Source organism: Neodiprion virginianus, chromosome 3, assembly GCF_021901495.1.
Source record: "Neodiprion virginianus isolate iyNeoVirg1 chromosome 3, iyNeoVirg1.1, whole genome shotgun sequence".
In the NCBI taxonomy this organism is placed as follows: domain Eukaryota; kingdom Metazoa; phylum Arthropoda; class Insecta; order Hymenoptera; family Diprionidae; genus Neodiprion; species Neodiprion virginianus.
In genome coordinates this window covers 22196486-22218424 of record NC_060879.1, presented here as the reverse complement: position 1 = coordinate 22218424, position 21939 = coordinate 22196486, and the positions used below count along the sequence as shown (strand labels likewise).

General features: G+C 39.0%; 1 protein-coding gene and 1 long non-coding RNA gene across 2 annotated transcripts in view; one reads left to right on the top strand and one right to left on the bottom strand.

Moving 5' to 3' along the window:
• LOC124300639 (uncharacterized) overlaps positions 1-20923 on the bottom strand; it is a 30031-nt gene extending 9108 nt beyond the window's left edge. Inside the window, exons 1-2 of the long non-coding RNA XR_006907264.1 lie at positions 20856-20923; positions 3647-3751 (exon numbers count right to left, since the gene is read on the bottom strand). This is a non-coding gene — a long non-coding RNA (uncharacterized LOC124300639). The remainder of the gene's footprint in view (positions 1-3646; positions 3752-20855) is intronic.
• On the top strand, positions 17313-20128 carry LOC124300638 (venom carboxylesterase-6-like). The gene is made up of 8 exons (XM_046754936.1): positions 17313-17530; positions 17630-17936; positions 18008-18205; positions 18304-18482; positions 18594-18768; positions 18857-19192; positions 19306-19429; positions 19503-20128. Exons 1-8 carry the CDS (start codon positions 17330-17332, stop codon positions 19756-19758), a joined length of 1776 nt encoding a protein of 591 aa, XP_046610892.1. The 5' UTR covers positions 17313-17329; the 3' UTR covers positions 19759-20128.
• Positions 20924-21939: the final 1016 nt, after the last annotated feature.

Below are 21939 nucleotides of genomic sequence, written 5' to 3'. Positions count from 1 at the left end.
TTTGGCTTTAATCGGTTCGGTACTTTTATAATTATTTAAATACTTGACAAAATTTCAAAGAATCAAATAAAAATAAGAATATCTTGAAAATGGATGAATGGATTTGAATGAAAATTGGCTAATCACGAATCCGAGGTCAGATTTGTAAAATTTAAATTATTCAATAAGCTGTAGAAAAACTAAAAACATTTCAATTTTTATGAAAATTGGTACTCGTTGGGTGGTTGGGTGGCTGATCACGACTCTGAAGTCAAATTGCAAAATCGAAAATGACAATCCAATGTGGTGTAAAATTCCGATTCACGAAACACATCCATCTTCGATTAATTCAACTACGATATTTAGTTGCATTGAAAATACGTTTTATCGACATAACAGGTACAGTCGGATAAGTGGTAGTTGATTTAAACAATCTTTTGCCTGAGTTATACAATTAAAAATGTTTGTATTTATTTGACTTTTTATCTCTTCGGAATTCGACGGGAAATTTTGAAAACAAAAAAATGTTTGTAAAATTGTTAAAAATTTTTGATAAACCGCCGATCAAATACACGCCGACACTTTTCAGAGGTTCACCAACGGCCGTACGGACCACCCTTGTGATATAAATATAATCAAATTTCAACGCTGGCTGATGCGATAGGGGACAACCATCCCTCCAGGAGGTCAGATCTAATTTTGGTCGACCAGAGTCAGGGCCGTTTGGGGTGCCGGGGGTGCAACGTGGCACGGCGTGTCATATCGATATTGTAAATAATTGATGAGTTGATTGCAGCCCGTCGAGCGTCGGTCACAGTTAGACCGGCAGGGCGCGAGGGGGAAGAAAAAATATTTCCCGAAGCCGAACAGGAATGTGAAATTTAGCTCACGGTGAGGGCGTAATTTCAACGTTCGCTGGCTGCATTTTTACTTTTTTTTTTTTTCCGCACATGGTTCTGCAATTTTAGTCTTCGATACAGAGAAGAAGGCAAAGCCTGCATCAAGACTATCAAGAATCTCGGATGGCTGCCGATGACGTTGATTAAAAAGTATCGGGAGTTGAAAATAGCCGTATTTGGTGAAAAAGAAATGGACGATGATTTTTTCATACGATTGATCGCCTTTCCGTTTCCGCGTTTCTTTTTCTTCTCCTTAGACTTTTTACCTTGTCGACAAGAAATAAAAGTCGGCCAATTACGACCGAGCAAACAAATTGGCCGAGTTCAAGCACGTGCTGTGAAATAATCCGTTATTTGAAACAATTCTCGCGAGTCTCTGTGTTGCCACGACGTTATAAAGCTCAAAACGAATTCAGGGATTCTAGAGAGATGTGTACCGAAAATATTTTTTTAGAATTATAGAAAAATAATGAACAAATTATACATTCACTTTCTAATAAGGTTGAAATGAAATTCGAATTACATTTGTAATTAGTCGTTATTCTCGGTTCAATTACAACTTTTGCGAATAATTGATATTATTATTATTATTATTATTATTATTATTATTATTATTATTATTATTCCTATCAATTGTAATTTTCAAATCTAATCAATATTATTGATGCAATAAATTACTGCATTAGGTATAAAGTTTCTTAGAAGTGAGTATCTACGGTAAAATGCGAATGTGTACGGAAGTAAGTATTAATTATTTACACGTATACTGACATATTTTGTGTTCCATTTTGTTTTAATTACAGAGTAAACTTTCAATTTATACTAATTTTTCATAGGCCGTGATTATGAAATGAAACGTCTAATCTTGAATATAGTGAAAGTCCTTGTTTATTCTACTCTTGTGTATTCAACCGAATACAAATTGTATATTTGTGTTTTTCAACCTCTAAAAGTTGACGCAGATGCGACCCTTTACCGATGACTCGACCGAGAAGAAGAAATTGTTTATCGATTAAAGTCTACCTTGTGTTTTTTTATTCGACATTTCATTCCTGTTGTATTCCATTCATTTCACCGTTTTGATTTGATATCTTTCCTTCACCGTTCAACTCTTTGTAAAGAAATGAATGTTCACCATGCTTGAGTAATTTTAATTTCCTAACAGGCACAGTACGCTTGCTTCACAGTATCAGCACGGACGAATGAATAGTGCTCCATTTTCAAACGATTTGTTTGATCTTTATCACTGGCAAACGGCAACATCGTTGAATTTACGTCGCATCTGGGGAAGAAAAACCCTATTTCAGATGATGAGAGATCCGTTAACTAGTGGAAGCTGCCATTTTGTTCGTTAAAAATAAAGCCTATGATCATTGGCAACGGCACGAGAATAGAATGCTTTATTTTCGAATTGTAGCCCAATAAAACCCGTAAATATATCCTGAACTAAAACAGATTCATTGCAGCTCAATATTTCAATTTAGATTCAGAATTAGTATATTGAAATAAGCAGTGCTACTCGTTGAAATTTGCACAGCCAAGATTAATTTTACGGGGTTCTCGTCAGAGTTTGATCGACAACGATTGATATTTTCTTTTTCGATAGCGAAATGAATAATACACTTCGTTTCATCACCAGCATTATTTTTACAAATTTGAATGTACCTTTTAATCATATTTTGATGCTTAATCAAACTCAAGGTACATTCAAATTTGTAAAAATAATTCCGGTGATGAAACGAATTGTATTATTCATTCCGCTATCGGAAAAGAAAATATTAATCGTTGTCAATCATATTTTGATGCTTAATCAAACTCTCGCTAAACTGAAATAGAAAAATAATTCATCCGGTAGAAGAATCGAGGAGTTATTCGCTTAGCGCAAAAATTGAACAGGCCAGAAATTTGTGTAAAAAAAAATATCACGCAAGAAATTTGACGATGTCTGTTTCTGAATCAAGAATAGAGTAAGAAAGTAATTAACGATTCTATAAAGATTTTGTGCAATTTACGGTCATTTAGATGACCCAAAAATATCTAGTCCAATTTTTTTAGCAACTAAAGGACTATAATCATCTAGTGTTTTAAGAGAACGAATGAAGACGATCTTGAACGGCGTATTCGTCTTAATGATATTTTTCCCTTTTGATTTCAACATTTTTACATTACACCTATTTTTATAAAAAATATTTATACAACAATGCCTAACGTCCCTGAATATTAGACCCATTCAGCATCACCTACGTATTTTAGGGATTGATATACTCTTTTCATAATATATTCCAATCTTCATCACTTCATTTCAAATCAATCTTGTATTTTCCTCTGAATATCTTTTATCTTCCAACCGTTTTGGGAAACATTTATCGACGTTTACGCTAACCTTGTAGTTAAATAATATTAACAGCGGTCTAAACCCAAACAGACTTACGTGCACGTGCGTACCAGAAGGACCGTACCAGAAAACGACTGGTATCCTCTCAATATGACATGGCAATGGTCGAAGGATCTTTACAATGCCTTTTACAGTTCTATCTATTTGTTTTGTCAGAACTTAGACGAAACTGTTACGCATCGAGCAACAGTCCGTTAAGACAAACCAGATGCCCGTAAATCACCTCACGATATTTTCGGACATGCAGGAACTGGCCTGCACGTGCAGTGCAATAAAACCTTTTATCCTTCAAGTGGTGGTTGTTTGGGCATCGAGGACCCAAAGCTAGAATAGGGTATCTTTGTATACGTTGTGCAAGTACGGAAATTCTTACCTTCATCGGTGGGAAAGGCTGAAGTTGGCGTAACTAATCCAAGGCGAATGAGAAGGCCCAAAATATCATCTCAACGTACGTAGATCTTCCTTCTTGGTGCTCGTTCTATTAAAAAATGGATGGAACCAATTAGGAAACACGTTAGAAAACTACACGCTTAATAATGAACTCGAAAAAACGTTTCCCAGTGCAGTTCGTAAACGTCATCTAACCAGAGCAGACTGTAGTAACTCTGAAGAAATTTCGTACTTCTCTTCTTAGTGAATATTATCATTTTAATGATACTGGTGCAAGGATCTTGTTTGAAAAATAATTAAGGGCCCCCCACTTCTTTGTCGCCCTATGGCCTCTACGCCTTTAAATTCGGCCCTGCAACTAACATTGCCCAATAAAATATTTATTGAGACAGATCTAATTACCTAAGTAACTCAAAAACTAACAGTTCAATCGAATCCAGATGTTGATTGAGTTCTCAAATTAAAAGATCAGCGTCAGTAGAGATCAAAATCGTAAAAATCCGTTCATTCGTTCCCGAGATGTATCGTTGGACAAAAAATTGATCACACACCCAGCCATCTGTCTAAAAATCGTTCAAGGTGATCTTCTAACCTTAAATCGTGAAGATCTGGTGAAAACTCAACTTTTCATTTTTGGGATGGTTACAAAGGGGTTACACGGGTTTGGAAATGGAAAAAAAATCCATTTTTATTTATCTAATAGTACAATATGTCAAGAATATTATTCCAAACTTTCGAGTCAATTGGAGTAAAAGTCTAGGAGAGAGATCCTTTTGAAATTCCTCTCATTAAGCTCGACCATATCTCGTTCTTTTCTCAAAACTATATTTTCGAAATGTTTTCAAATTTTTTACACGTCTTCTAATTAGCATCGTTAATGGATATATCTGCTGTCCCGAGTTCCGCTCAGCGACTTATCACACCGAGTGATAATTTTAGAATGATCTCTCGCGCTGAGCGCTCCGATCCTCAGCTTGATCGCTTCGATTGCCGGTGGCGCCCTCTGATCGCGATACTGATTTGTCGCGCTTTTCCACGATACAGTCGACAACAAGTATTGATCAGTGATCGATCGAAGGATTTTCTTTTCTTCGATCGCAATTTATTTTACAAGGCAATGCAAAGCGTGGATTTCACCGAAAATCGCACTTTTCTGCATCCAACTCTGCCAAAAATTCAAATTTCAATTTTTTTAACAATCTTCCATTCAATCACGAGCTACACCTACCTACTAACAGAAAATATTTAGTCTTTTGATTTCGGATGAAGCTGTCGGGAGTTATCATGGCCACCGAAAGGATACTTCTTTCCAACGCGGCTGAATTTTCGACATTTTTTGATAAAAATTTTACAAAATATTGTTCGAATGTTGTTCTTTTACATGCTTAATAGATCGAATAAAGTAATTCTTTCATAAAGTAAAGTAACTCCTGACGGAAGCGGAACGAAAATTGGAAAGTTGAAAAAAATGTTGAAACGACGTGTTTGTACACTGTGTCTGAATTATCTGGAAATAGGTATTCCTCACATGCGAGCCACAAACCTCCCAGCTACTCCGGCTCAATAACGATGCACCGTTGCACACGAGATACCAGGAGAACAGCACAGCTCGGTGCATCGGAACAAGTAGCATCCCGGTGCAACGTCGTTCGCCTGCACTTCCGCCTCCACGTAATAGTTATATTCTTTTCTGCCCGCGAACTAAATTAAGTTCCGTCTGCATTTCCTTCCTCTCAGCACCCCTTCTTTCCGCTTTCTCTTTCTCTCTCTCTCTACCTCTCTAAAAGCTCTCTCTAAAAGATACCAAAATAGCAAAGAAGAAGAAGAAGAAGAAGAAGAGAGTAGCGTAACTGATGAAAAAAAATGTAAAAAATCCTTACCTTCCTACACTGAGAGAAATTTTTACTTCCGGTTACCGCGGGGTCCTTAACTATCTTCATTTTTTAGCACAAACAAAAAATATAGTTCTCTAGGTAGAAAATGAAAATTAGTTTTCTAGCTGTTACGAGTAAGTTTAGTATCCGTTACTATTCTTTCTCATTACGATCACTGTTACTATATTTTCTTGCAACTGTTGCCAAAAAATTTAACGCTTGTGCAAGAATAAATTGACGTTAAAGCCTTGTTTAACTAAAAAAGTAGAGTAAACCTCGCAAACTGATTTTGCGTTGGAATTACCAAAAAAGGATCAACGACAGCGCAAAATGGTTACGAGTACCTCGTTTTTCGTAATTCCAACAATGTTCAAACAGTTTTTTTAACGATACCCGTTTTATTGAATTTTTCTAGTTACTGTAACAAATGAAATTTTTATCAGTGTACAGCATGAGCTCATTAACCTTTACCAAGAACAGATTAGGATTCTTTCCCAAAATCATCGAGACAGTATAAATTCTAGCTGCAAAGTGTTACAACTAACGAAGGCAATGGCACGACGACTGCAGCGACAACTAACTACTGTAAGCACTAGAAGTACTTCAATGTTCTTTGGCAAGTGGCCATATCTCTATTCCGCAGGGCGCACATTTTCCTGATAACACGAAGAATGCACCTCGAGATAACCTTTGACGTCTAAAGGGTGTAGTCTCACATTTCGATGCCTTTTTTTAGTAAATTTTTTTTCGTAGTATAATTTATTCAATAATTTCAAAGTTTGTACATACAACTTTCATCGATCTGAAGAAAAAAAAAAAGAAACTATCAAAACGTACACTTGTCGCTATTTTCTGAAGCACTATGAAAATTACTTATCAATATTTAATTCATTGTTTAAACAATTCAAGTTGAAAAAAGGCAGAAAATTCCAAAAGTTCGCGCCATTAAATATATGTATATATTTTTTTTTTCATCAAATTTACATGATTCTCCTTCAGACGATCGTGAAAAATGTAATTTTTCATAATCTCTTTGTTTTTTTTTTCAGACGCGTGAAAGTTGAGATATCGTGCAAGCCAGATCTAATAAAGGTAACCAGGAAGATTTACCATCAAAAAGGAACAAAAAAATTTTCCGTGCTGCTTTACAACGTTCTCTTTTATGTGTAAAAAATTTTAAATTATTACAAAAAGTCATTGAGATGTGAGACTACCTCCCTCATTAGGTTTGTAAAATATTCCGACCCGCGTAACGATGAAAGACACCGTACTGATTTGCACAGGATGTTTCCAAGTCAACATCGTAGCATGTCAATTAACTACTTGCACCGCATTCCATCCAATCGATTTCCGTAACAGTTGACTATGCGAAGTGCAAACACATCCATGTCCCGCAGCGAAGATCGTGTAGCGTACTCATTTAATAGACAAAGTTTTGGCGGCCGCGTAGCGTCGAGTTTACGATAATTCGATGTGATTAGTACAATAATTGCCAGCCTAGCCGCCACGTCTTCATCGTGAGAGCGATCGTTTACTAGCGTAATTATTTAATCGATTTACACGTGACAACGGTCGATGTAAAGTTTTGCGGCAGCCGCAGAGTGGCGATTACTGGCAAATTTTAAGTGAAGAGAAGAAGAAAGTGTTTTAAAAAAAAAACGGGCATCTTGATGGATTTGTGTCGACCAATGGCTTAAAGTCAAATATTTGTAAGTAACGAGGACCGGATACCATAAAGACAAAATACAGTTGGCCGATATCAATGAGTTCACTGAAGTAATCACCGGACTTCGAAATACAGCACGCGTGTGTTTTAGAAGAGAATATTTACCAGCGGATGTTGCGTACAGGTTCTACTATATATGTATATGTAGACAGTTGCAGGATAGAGTAAATAATTGGTTTCTGCTATCTGACAAGTTCAACCCCGAAGTACAAACTACGGAAACAATTTTACGGAAGTCGCGAAAAATGTCAATACGTTACAGGTTTTCAGTTATCTCCCGCACTGCTTTCAAAATTGTCCTCAATATTTTCGTCACAAATACGACAAACTGTCGTCAAAAAGCTGCATGATATGTGCAAACGAAAACTTTATCGGCCATTTCCATAGGAATTATGTAATTTTGTCCTTCGCTCTCCAGGATACGTGAGATGTTTTTTCATAGCAGTGAATTTCAAGACAAAGATCTGTGCAAAGATCACGTGAAAGGAATGCGACTTTCCGTTATCACTGCACGTTTTACGTGTGACGATCAGTTCCGACACATGTAGCTGATGGTTTATAAGATAGTTTATCTTTGAATTCTGCTGAATAATTTAAATTACTTATCCTGAATTAGCCAGTGAAGCGTCCAAAATTTTCAGATTATTCGAAGAGTGAACCCACTTAACGATCAGTATCACGTACAAGGCCTCGCAAGTCTTTATCGAATGTAATCCTGAGTACGGAGAGTTTAATAATATAATTTACGTAAGAAATTGGTCTGCACAATGCTTCGAGACCCCCGCTTGTTTCAATTGGCTGCGCAGATTAAAATCGGCAGTATATACCTGACATTAAGTAGGAAGTATTGACGGCCTCTGAGTAATTTCCTCGTACATTTCATAGCCACTGCACAAAATGCGAAAATCAAGGGTTCGAAGAGGACAGATGGGTTCAAATCCACATCTGTACCTCGACTATGGAACCTTATCAAACCCCGATCGTGAGCAGCCCTTATCTGTCTCAATCTTGTCTTTATATTCTCCTGGACCAGTTGCTGCAGTGGGCAACATTCTTTCTATCGCAGTGTTAATCACACCATTTTCGCATTTCTCGTCATTAGTATGCGTCAGTGTAAAATGTACGTGAAGCTGTGAGTTAAGTAAGTCGATAAACCTGTAATTATGTATACGGTGTACCTCTGATCGTGGCCTCTTGGTAGAACTTTGATTGGAACTCTACGAAGTTATCACATTATAGTCTATATTAGCAATGATCTAAATAACCAAATGTGTCTGTGTAAAGAGTGAAAAGTCTCTTTCACTTTATTAGTTCGATTCTTATTGCCCCTTCGACGAACACTTATCGAGAAGGATTCCTTTGCAACAAAGTTACTGTAATAATTGTTACGTCACTTCGTGAATACATGATGCTATCTGGCATGAGTAGAAGTGTGGCCACAGGGTAAGTTGCTGTTGTAATCCGGTGTGCATATGCCCTATAATCTGATGTGCCCTTTGTTATCTTTTGTAATCCTACATGAACCTTGTAATTTAGGTAATCCATTGCAATTCCTTGTATTCCTCAAATCTTCAGTGTAATCCATGTTGACACTTGTGATCTTTTTAAGCCAATTTACGATGGAATGTTGATATTTTTGAATCTTCAAACGCAAATGAAGAAGGAGGAAAAGAGCAATGATGATTAAATTCGATATTGGATGGGCTGAAAGTAATCTCTTTGATCAACAGGTATTTTCTCACCAGTCGCTATCGTTGGATTGAAATATCAATGGCTCTCCATCCATGTTGAGTTCCGACAAGCTGTTAGCTGATTCGTAAAACCCCTTGGAAAAGTGGCGAAAGCGAACGAGAGCTAAAGGCGGAAAGGCGGAATTGAATTGCCATCAACTGTCTACGGCTTCGGTCTGGTCTTGAACATCGTTGTGCGGAACACAAATATCATAAAAAATGTCCTCATCGAATATTTTTTCGTCGAGAAAAGTTAACTTTTCTGCTGAACTTTGTTAACCCCGAATTAATATTAAAATTTCATCTAGACGCTGCAATATCCAAGTGATGTATTAATACATTAATCTGTGAAATTTACTATCAGTAACAATTATCGATTGTCACTGCGTTTGTTTCTTACAAATTTATCAACCTTCTGCCGTTTTGCGATACTCGAAAAAAATAACTTATTCATACGTATCTACAATACTGTTACGGTAAGCAGGATATTCGTGTAATAATTTGTTCATAAAAATCACATAGATTCAGTAATTAGCCTGAGATCCTATAACAGTTTGTTTCCAATACGAATCAATAATAATTAGAAATAATTTTTGCAATGGTGAAACGTTCGTTTACGACATTTGTTATTATAAAACCAGTTTTAAATCCGTTTCAGGGAATGAAAAATCTCAAGTAAATGAATAACAATAATCATCAAACGGCGTGGAATTTCACGTACATTTCGACCCATCCAAGAGTTTCAAAGAAAAATTTTTAAAAACTTCGTACATCAAATCGATGCTAATACAATATAATCGGATATTCGACTATCGTTTAGCTTACTAGTCATACGACTAGCGTATCGTAATAAGCACCGATTACCATGCACGACGAGTGTGCGGCGGAAGGAAGCGGTAGTAACGTGTTCCGGAGCCAGTCAATCGGTGCCACATGACATCCGCGCCTCTACGATGCTTGAGGAACCGCATGCGTGGCGTCCTATTATAGATCATAGAGTAAAACCCAGTTTGTTTGGGCCAGCTAGAGGCTAGACAAATTACTGATTACAATTGCAATTTGTAATGAGATAAAAAAAAAAAAAAAACTAATTGTCAATTACGATTGTAATATGTAGGAAACTTTTTGACATCTAGTTACTAATCATATCTGCAATTTGTGTTAAAATTTTGTTCAATCATAAGATACAATTGTATTTAGTATCGATTTTTTTCTAGTCACTAATTGTAATTGTTGTTCCCGTCTAACCACAGTGCACATGTGTTTACACACTGTAACGTGGCGTTTCAGAGTCGCCCGTCACAAGGGCACACAACCGTTATTATTTCTAGTTTACGCGTCCTCAGCAGGGTACTCCAACCGAACTCGATACAAAATAGGCAATAACTACTTTTAACTAATTCTTTCTTTGTAAATTCTGTATTTCGCGCTTCGGCGCACGCTAATAAGGTACTTGGACGACAACGATCCCGACCACCGAGGGACCGATATCTACCGTTTCCAGCTCTCGACGACTTCGCCTACCGACGGTCTAATCAGACTATACTGGCTACCTTGGTGCACCTTTATATACACCTGGGGTAGCATCCACCCGAACCTTCCGTATCGCCTCGACTGCCGGTGAACAGGGATATAAAAATCCTCCCGACGGCCGAGGGCACCGCTCCTCAAGGAGGAACCAGCCGCCCGCTCTATCGGATGCCGCAAGGATGGCGTGAAGCGCAGACCGTAGCCTGCCATCTTCCGACTTACCGGCCTGGTGCCGGACCGACTCCAAACCACTACGTCCAGATTGATAAAGCCATCGTTGCGAGGATCGACGCAGCCTTCCTGTCGGCAAGGTCTAATTGTGTGGGTCGTGGTCCACGGTTTAGCCAACCGTCTGACTGCACGACTTCGGGTATAGGCAGCCGGCTACTGCCTGTACAAAAGCCGGTGGAAGTGAACAGTGAGGCGTCACTCTCCACTCGGTAATTCTGACCGAGAGGCACCCTGTGTATGCCTCTTTCAAAGAAGTTCCCGATGATAGGCAACCTGGACAGTAAACTGAAGCAGCTATTAAATCGTACGAGTTGGTGTCAATGAGGAAATCACGAGCAGCACATTACGCCGCATCTAGTGGTCATTTTCGAAAACGCTTGACCACGCCGTAACCAATATTCGCCACAGGGGGATGGCCTATTTGCGGTGGGGGTCAACCAACCAATCAAAGGGGAAAAGAATCATCTCACGACAACCGCGAGATCGGCAAGCCGAACTCCGACCTCCTGCTATTTTACACTGGACCTGCTGGGTGACAGTATCGAATTTCTTTTATCCTCCCGATTCAAGCTACCGATACTTCTCCTTTTACCGCTACCGTTTCCCTATCGTTTCTATCGTTGATCATCCCGCTACCGTTTTATCACTACTATCGTTCGTTCTATCGTTAGATTTCTCCTGTAAATCCGTTTCATCCTTCCTTTCTTCCGTTCCGTTTTGCGAATTCTAAGTTATAATTAAAAATAAATTCAGTGTTGTGTGCCTGAAGTCACCGACTAAGGTAAGGCTTCTGCCTTTGGGCTATTCCGCGTCAACCGGATCAGTCATCTCTCAGATATTTTTTCAATTTGGCATGTGGATTGTGTAGGGGGAGTTAGATTTTTGTGCCAAAGCGCGAATCTCATAATGCAAAATTCGATTTTTTATTAACAATAACAAATTAGACTCCCATTTTTTTTCAAAAACTCATAACTTCGGCAAAAAATTAGATACAATATATTTTTTTTTTCAAATTACGCGGAAAGCTCCATAGAATTTAAAAAAAAATACGAAATGGTAAAAAAAAGTTGTTATCGATTGTTTATTTAACAGTTAATTTTTCAAAGATTTTTAAAACAGTGACTGACACGATCAAAAAATTTTTTTAACATTCTGACATGTTTCTTGAACTGTACTTCAACCTGTGAATTAATTCCAGAGGGGTGTTTTTCTTCGTTTTTGAGTTAAAAACCATTGAAGGTGTCGATGCGCATGAAATTGCGGCGCGCCGAGTCTCTACGTAATGGCGGGCGGCCGGTTGCCATCCACCGCTACCCCGCGGTGGCGTCGCAGCGTTATTTTACAATTAGTCATTTTCACGGTGTAGGACATGATTGAAGAATCTGAAAAAAATACTGCACCTTGACAAGGCCTGCTCAAAGCGATAAGTGAAGTTTCAGGAATGTGTTTTTCACCGTTTTTTTATTACAGAGATTCAAAATAACGGTTACACACCATGAGAGTGCACATAAATGATAATAATTACATAACTTGCTACTTATTTTAAAATGAAAACACATTCTTGAAACTTCACTTATCGCTTTGAGCAGGCCTTGTCAAGGTACAGTATTTTTTTCAGATTCTTCAATCATGTCCTACATCGTGAAAATGACTCTAAAATAACGCTGCGACGCCACCGCGGGGTAGCGGTGGATGGCAACCGGCCGCCCGCCATTACGTAGAGACTCGGCGCGCCGCAATTTCATGCGCATCGATACCTTTAATGATTTTTTACTCGAAAACGAAGAAAAACACCCCTCTGGAATTAATTCACAGGTTGTAGTACACTTCAAGGAATATGTCAGAATTTTAAAAAAATTTTTTGATCGTGTCAGTCACTGTTTTAAAAATCTTTGAAAAATTAATTGTTAAATAAACAATCGATAACAACTTTTTCTTACCATTTCGTATTTTTTTTTAAATTCTATGGACCTTTCCGCGTAATTTGAAAAAAAAAATACATTGTATCTAATTTTTTGTCGAAGTTATGAATTTTTGAAAAAAATGGGAGTCTAATTTGTTATTGTTAATAAAAAATCGAATTTTGCATTATGAGATTCACGCTTTGGCACAAAAATCTAACTCCCCCTACACAATCCACATGCCAAATTGAAAAAATATCTGAGAGATGACTGATCCGGTTGACGCGGAAATAGCCCCTTTGTATTGTATCGTTACGAAGTTGCTCATAATTTGTATTCCTTCTTATGGTCATCGACTTTGTGTGAATCATGGTCCACGGCTTTTAATATTGTATTTATCGTTTCTTGGTAGCATCGTGTGATACCAGTTTTGTGTGAATCATGGTCCACGGATTCGCGATGCAGTAAACCGCCGTGTGACTACATTATTACAGTAATTAATTATTTTCGTGTCTGAGTGACCTCGTAACTGCCGAATAATTATTTCTTTTGTATTTATGACTTTTCTGATTATTTGTGAATCTCTATTAGCCTGCTTCTGTATTTTCTATCGTATTTTGAGCCCTATTGGCTTTACGTTTCATTTCATACTTTTTTGTAATAGTAGTGTGCCTTATATTTTATTTCTGTTATTGCTTATTATATTTTTATTTATTTTTATGCCTATTGTATCGTATATCGAGTTCCTTGGAGTACAACCGAGCGTAGAATCAGCCTCTAAATATTACCGCACCTTTTTTTTCTATTGCTATTGGCAATTTTATATTATTTTTCCCTGTTATTCTTTTCTCTGTATCTTGTTAAGTTAAGTTCCGCGTATTATTCTTGATTCTTTTGTACTGCGGTGTATTTAGTGTATTTCTTTATTTTGTGAACTCTCCGAAATTCTCACTCTCTCATAATTTTGTATTTCGTATTCTCTCAAAAGTTATGTTTAGGAATTCGTTGTTTAATTCCTCAGGTCCGTAGTCATTACAAATTATTGATTCTATCGTTTATGAATAATTCTACCGAAAGTTATCTAGTCGATCGTTTACGCTACAGATTTTGTAAATTGTTAATGAATGTCAACCTCTCGTACTGGTTATAACCTATGGTAAATTCGTCGTATTATCTACCGAGCTATCGTTACCTTGTTTTCTACCGATTGCAGTAAAGTTCTCTCGTTTCTGATTGACGGAATAATAATTTTCGTAGCGTCATTTGTACCTCGGGTAAGATCACGTCGCCCAGTGACGTGTAGTTTTAAATAAATTCTTGCATTATATCGCATCTCCGGACCTACGTTCATTTTTCTCTGTTAACTGCCGTCTCTCGTTTCAAAGCTACCGTTTAATTCTATTCTACCGAAATTATTGTGAACAACGATTGCTATTTTATTAACTACCGCTGTCGATACTATTTCATTTGCCTGTCTCAACCATGTAACCTTCTCGACAATATATGATCCATTGACCTGTTGATTTTCCTTCTGACTTGAGTTTATTCTTTATTTCATTATTTTCTTTAATTCTGTAATTATTGTTAGCTGCCTTGAATACTGCCACTCTACCAGTTCGTACGTGTGAGTACCTGAGCCTAGCCAGTCATACAACGGGTTCTATATTTATTTTTCGTACGGTTTCGTGTTATTTTTATTGATTCGTATTATTGTTTGAAAATCGACGCTAACGCGTCTGGCGCCCAACATAATTTATTTTGTTATAGTTTAATATTTTGAATAAGTGGAGAATCGCGCCAAAGTGTCAACGGTAAGTCCTCCTTCGAGGGTAACAGAATTTAGCGTTACAACACGTATGCAAGCTTTTTTTAACATGTTCTTCACCTCCGTTCTGAATATCAAGAATAATCGTATTTCGTATCTTTAAAATTATTCCACATGAATCCTGTTGTAATAAAAGCATCCTGCCCGAAATCGTTTAAATAGCCAGATTAATTGTGATTTTGGTCGATATCTTTCTTAGTTTCAAAATAGAATCATGACTAGCACCAAATTTTTTTACAATTTCAAATAAATAAAAAAAAAAAAAAACAAACAAATTTCAAATGTAGATTCGAAATTACGTCTAAGAATAGTTTGCTGCGATGTCTGAATCGTTGGAATAAAGAAATAATTTGATTTTATCAATTGCAAAGTGCAACAAAGGGTAACAGACTTATCATTCGAAAGATTACGTATTTCAGTTTTACAAATTATTGTTAAGTTGACCATAAATTGTAAAACGCAAAAATAGAAAGGTGTTATTATCTCAGCATTGATTTCGGAAAGCACTACGTAGTAGGCATACAGAGACGGATGATGTCATTCTTTCATGACATTCTTGGTTGGTTTCCCCGAAAGTCGGCAAAAATTTCCCATATGCGTTATCTTCACATTGCATCACCGGATGGGATTCGTATGGACGGCAACGCAAAATTTGGAGAAGACAATTTTTGGCTCTTTATCCCTTTTCGAGAGAATATACCAAAAACCGTAAATGAAACCCGTGTGTCACTTAATTAAAAACGTGAAGTTTGTATAATGAATTACAATATAGATAAGATCATTCAATGTTCAGTTGATGGAGTCCATTTTCAATCACCAGGAAAACTAATCTTGGAATCCCGTATATCTGCCTGCGTCAGTAATCTGTGGTAAAACTTTATTAACGTCACTGTTGATTAGAGGAATAAAACCTCCGTAGGATGCGGTCTGAATTGTTAGTTATATTTATAGACTTCAATTGCAGCTGCGCCAACGTAACCGATCGTGCTGGAAAACTTGTTTCCGGAAGTATTACATCATTCCGGTAACTCTGGTACCCTAACACGAGCCGCGTATAAAAAAAAATACTGTAAAGATCTACTTATTGTGAACCAATAAGAGAATTTCGAATGTAAGAGGCATCACGGAAAATTTTTCTTATTACTTTCATCGGTACAAGGACTGTTCTTGTTAGCCCGTTTCGTTTTCCATTTGACGTAGATGACAATTTTGGTAAGAACATCTATGAACGCGAATTAAATAATCCAGATTGTAATATTGGCCAACTGAATTACCACGATTCGTCGATCATAAAAGCAATTGCGTTTAAAATGAATTCTTCGAATTTTAATGTGCAGGGTGTCCCAAACGGTCAGGGACGCAACTGAATAACTTTAATATTTCGAGTCGTGACAAAACATTGGATGCTGCGGTCTAGGATTTTTTCTTGACTATCTGATCGAGACTATGATTTTGATACAACTTTTGGAACTACAAATCTTGACCTCTGAGGGTAGTCTCAAGGTCAAACACTCGGCTTAGACCATGGACGAATCACGACGTAGGTTCGTGTAATAGGTTTCTGAGGTCGCTAAAAGCGAATCCGATGTTGGGTTATAAAAATTAAAGATAGCAGATGCTTTCACCGACCTCAAGAACCCATCACACGTTCCTACATCGCGGCTGGTCCTTGGTCTAAGCTAGTGCTTACAAGTGGATCCAAATTATTCAGATATCCGAATTGCTCGGACCAAGTACTTATGAAAATTCAAATACGAATCGTTCAAGTATATCCCGGTGATTCGGTTATCCGGATGTAAGTAGAATCAGTATAATTGGAGTATACGGATAATTAATATGTCCAGAACAATTGTTACGGGATTCGCAAGTGAATGGCGTTTACACCACAAGTTTAGGAAATTTCAAAAAAAGTTGTGTATTTTTTCAACACAGTTTAGTAAAATTGTAAATAATCCGTCAAATTCATACGGAATGTATGGGAATTCCACTTTGCTGTACGGAAATCGTACTCTCGATCCATTCGGCGTAGTAAATTTATAGTCAATTCGCATACGTTTTCATAAGTATACACATAATAGTAGTTATAACCAACACGTAGCTTTAATATTTGTAATACGTCAATCTTAACACAAACCCCGTACGGGAAAACGAACTATTCCTATTATTTGGATGTTTGAAGTATCCAAAGAAATCAACTGCTCCAACTATTCGAATAGTCCGGATAGTTCGGGTACTCGAGTCCGGATATCCGAATTTGAAGCATTGAACCCGGTAAATCCGGATCGTTCGGATAATCCGGATACCCGAAAGAGAGGCAGTTCTCGATCATACTATTTCCGAGCGAAAAGCATGAGCCCCGTTGTAAAAAGAAATCAGCTTGGCCTTAAAATGACCTTCAAGGTCATTGTCGAGGTCAAATCGAAGGTCACGACTTAAAAAATACGTTTCAGAAAATTCTACTGCCTTAGTACCCCACATTTTTTCTGCGACTCGAAGTATTCATGTTCTTCAGCCATGCCGGAACTCTTAGGACATCCTGTCGAACGTGATAAGTAAAGAACCAATCCTTCTGGAAAGATTGTTAGCGGTTAGGATTGATGCAAAACGCACGTGGCCGAGACACTTGCGTACGCGGATAAACACTGGTACGGATTTCCGGATATTTCCCCACGATCCGTAACTTTCGCGAAAATACACTTCTAGACGGCAGAAAAATGACACTTCCGTGACGGGAATAAGATCACGCTTATCAAGCAGGACATGGAGAACCGTATATATATATAGAGTAGAGCATTATTGCAAAGTAGTCTATTCAGTAGTAGCCGGTGCTCTGCGAAACAACGAACACGATGAAGTCGACTATTGCAACGATGATTCTGCTGGGATGTGCTCTTTGCCTCACGAGAGGACAGAGGCGTTCGGGACCGGGAGTCGTTACGCCGTTGGGACTAATTATAGGGCGCTACAGTATTTCGAGTGGAAACCGTTCGTACGCAGCTTACGAAGGTGTACCTTACGCCGAGCCGCCGATGGGAGAGTTAAGGTTCAAGGTGAGTCTATTTCCGACGCCGCACTTACGGAACTGTTCCACAGTATCGGCGCACTGCGTGATACGTGATTCTATAATCCAAATTTTCACAATTACTTAGGTCGCAAGACCCGTCTCGCCGTGGCTGGACGCCTTGATCGCGAATCAAGTCAGTTCGACTTGCATGCAATACAGTCTCATGACACAACTGATGGGTCCAAGCGGAATGACCCAATCGGAGGATTGTCTGTACCTCAACATCTATACCCCGGTTATGAAATCCACGAAAGCAAGCAAGCCGCTACCCGTGATATTCTTCATTCCCGGAGGCGCGTTTAGATCCGGAAGCGGCGGCATGTACGGACCCCAATATTTGCTTGACAGAGACGTCGTGCTGGTCACGATTAATTACAGACTGGGACCACTGGGTAAGTCTTGGCTCGCGTCAAGTTTCTTCGACAACGTTTGAGAAATTCTACAATTTTCAACGTACGTTCAGGATTCCTCAGTACGGAGGACGACACGGTGCCCGGGAACCTCGGACTCAAGGATCAAGTAGCCGCGCTTCGATGGGTCCAGGATTACATCGAGTACTTCGGCGGGGATCGAAAGAGCGTAACGATCGTTGGGCAAAGCGCGGGAGGTGTCAGCGTCCAGTATCACTACCTGACGAACGTCACCAAAGGCTTGTTTCACAGTGCGTATAACTGATTCAACGACTTGACGGAAAAAAAAATCCAATCCCTGCCGTCCTCTTTCGGATCGTTTAAAACCATATCACTTCTTCTCTCTTAGGAGGAATTTCGATAAGCGGTACTGCTTTGAACAGCTGGGGTCAGACCAAGGGGTCTCTGGAGAAGGCCAAGAAGTTAGCCACGATATTAAAATGTCCAGATAACGACGTCAAAGTCATGGTGAAATGTCTGAGAACACGAAAGGCGAGCGACATCGTCAATGCAACGAGCCAATTTCAGGTAAGTGGAACACAGCGATCGGCTTGTGACCATTCGAAAAATTCTCGACGCGACTCTTCGCTACGGAATCATACTGTTAGGTCTCGTTATCATACGTCTATGTAACATTAGGGATGGTTGGACAACCCCTTCGTTCCTTTCGGTCCGGTGGTTGAAAAGGGGGTCGCGGATGACGAATTTACTTTCATCGATCGTCCGCCCATCGAATCACTCAAGTCCAAGAGAGTTCAGGATCTACCCTGGATCACGAGCGTCGTTAGCGAAGATGGCCTCTTTCCGGCAGCCCGTAAGTCACGCGTTCGTCTGATTGTAAATTATACGATGTAGCGATATGCTTTCGCCGTTGTTAACAATTCTTGATTGCATATTTTCAGTGCTTACGGTAAACAAAATGCAGCTAAAGGATCTGAATGACAAATGGGAAACGATCGCGCCTTATTTACTGGATTTCAATTACACGGTTCCAACGGCTGACCAAGCCCAGGTCTCTAAGTTGATACGGAAACATTACTTCGGAGACCAAGAGATCAGCAATTTGACATTCCGCAGGATCGTAAAAATGCGCAGCGATCGTTTGTACTTCTACCACGCCGCGGAAGCTGCGAAATTACAAGCACGAGTTACAAAAAGCCCCGTCCTGTTTTACTACTTCTCATACAGAGGAGAGCACAGCGTAACCGAAGCTCTCACCGGCAAACGAACGAACTTTGGTAAGTTATCATCGAGCAGAATGAAGAGCATTATTATCGTTACGTAAAATCTTCAAAATTCTGTCGCGAATCAAGAGCGTCGCTAACAAATTTTTCTTTCACGCGTTGCGAAGGAGTCAGCCACCTCGATGATTTGGGATACGTGCTGTACACGTTTTTCAACGCAACGACAACGCCCAATGACCGACACATGCAAAAGAGGCTGATCGATTTGTGGATGTCTTTCGCAACTAACGGGTGAGTACGATACGCCTGACGCATTCCGCCGGTTATCGAAACGGCATTGACAGTGTGTTACATTATTCTTCAGCACGCCCAAGGTAGGACAGCGTTGGGATAGAGTGGAAAGCGACGCGGAGGCGCTACGTTACCTTCACATCGCAAAGCACGACGATCTTTACATGGCTGGACACGCAAACTTTGGTGAGAGGAAATTTTGGCACTCTCTCGGGTTTCAGGAGAATCACGATCCGAAGCTATGGATTCCTCAGAACGAGTATTACAATTATCTTCTCAACGGCCAATCGCCAAAGGATGTGATCGATATCGTGTTCAACGACGTATAAGGATTTACTTTTAGCCAAAAATTTTTAATGACGATTAAATGTACCTGCTGTTTTCGTCGCGTCGTTTGTGAGAATTTGAAAATAATATGTAAACGAGTATTTATACAGGTATACGTAACGTAGCTAAATTATTTCATGTTTATTGGTGTTTCAAGAAACTTATCGATACAAATGTCTAAATATGGAAAGCAGGGAAGTTTCCTGTGTACTTCAACTGATTAGTACATGAGAAAACGGCTTATAGACCAACAAGTTTTCGTTGCATGAGTAACGTTGCAGCAGCAACCTTAACTTTAATTATTTATGTACCGTGGAGTGCAATTTCAAATATCCAAGAAGTTCGCTCGTATGTATTGTATTTATATATTTATCCTATCTATTGACTAAATAATAAACTTTTTTGTCCGAACGGTATCAAATGTTTGATTTCAACCCTCAAACGCGCGTACGAATTCACAATCCGATTAATATCGCTCGAAGGCTGTTCATCGACCTTACGGATCTGGCGAACCTATCGATCAAAATAAATAATTGTAAGCAAGTTCGGCCACCAGATTTATAGAAATTCACAAGAATATATGCGAATCAACATGCTTTATAGAATGATGCCGTGAACATGCGTGGTACCATTCTTCCAATTGTAATATTTTCTACAGAGAGAATCGTCAACACGGTCGTACCATAGGGAGCAGTAACCTTTCCGAGTTACGACGAGTGAACAACCGTTTTTCCATAGGTTCTTTGATAGCGGAAGCCATCGCGAGTGAAAGGGTATGAAAGTACGGACCTCCGTGTTTTATATCGGTACAATTGCTTCTTCACCTAGCGTATCTTTTGTTAAAGTCTTATCGAACCTCCTCATTTCGCAGTGTACGTATCAATAAATTTGACCGATCCCTTCCAGCCTCTGGGAATACCCTGATGTTTCATTTTCGTAATGGATACATCGTGGAATATTGTCAGTAGTTGTTATTGATTAATGCCGGTGTAATAAGGATCATCACCAACGAAGTTTCATTCGATTGATTCGTTATCTACGTCTGTCTACTCCAGAAATTATTACTGTTGATAAATTTCTCTCATAGTCACTTACTTACTCAGAGTCTGCGTACGTGATTCAAGGAGACTGAGGACATCCCTGGTCATCTTCATCATTCCATCGAACCTGTAACTGAAAATGTGCATATCAGTATTATTTATCACGCGAGAAGTTGCTCAAGCTATTAATTATTACAATTATAACACATGTTATGTAACCTCACTGTACAATAAACATTTCATTATCATTCATGTTTTTGCTTCAACGAGAATCAAGTTAGCCTCCTCGGACACCCATTCGGTACCACACGATTATGTTTTCTTTTCCTGACCGAATGCAGAATAGGATTTACTCCAGAATCAACAAAGTTTGAAATTTCGATGGCACGACGCCATGGATCAAATTTAAAACCGACCCGTTCAATAGTTCAGTAAATATCGAGACTTCTGGCGGCTGTCTGGTAAAAACGGTCCAGGGAAGAAGAGAAAGTTGTGTTACTCCGACAAATTTGACAATTAATATCTCCGGAATAACTCGGCGCATTGTAATCAGATTTATCAACCGAGACAATGTGAGTCGGATCTCCTGATCCTGTGAGTTTGATCGGAAAATATTCACGGCTTTCGAATGTAGTTACATAGGGGCACCCAAATGATGAGGACGAAGACAAGAGCGGGGACTGATGGCAGGTTGGCAACATCAACAGCGCTCCATGTCTTCCCATAAGTTATCGCTTGCGTGGCACAATGCTTATGGCTCTTATCCTGAGGGAAATAACCCAGGAGAGCGTTTCGCGGAGGGTTTTTGATTCTTTGGAGCCGCTGCATTCGTGCGTTGCAAATATGCAACTATCGCCGCGCCCAGGGACCGAGATTGGTGGCCCACATTTTCAGACTAACAAAGAACACATCTTCCTCGTTTCCATTTCACAGTTTCTACCGAACTAGGACTCCGGGCAAACAACCTGTCTAAAACAATGGCGCTGTACTCGGCTTTGTTTCTCTGGACTACTGGTGGAAACTATCATGGAATTCCGGCAGTGCTCAATTGCCGGATAAAAATAAACTGAAGGGAGAAACGACTTTTTTTGAATCCGAATATATCAGCCGATCAATGTTCATTGTTTGCATTTTATCTCGGAC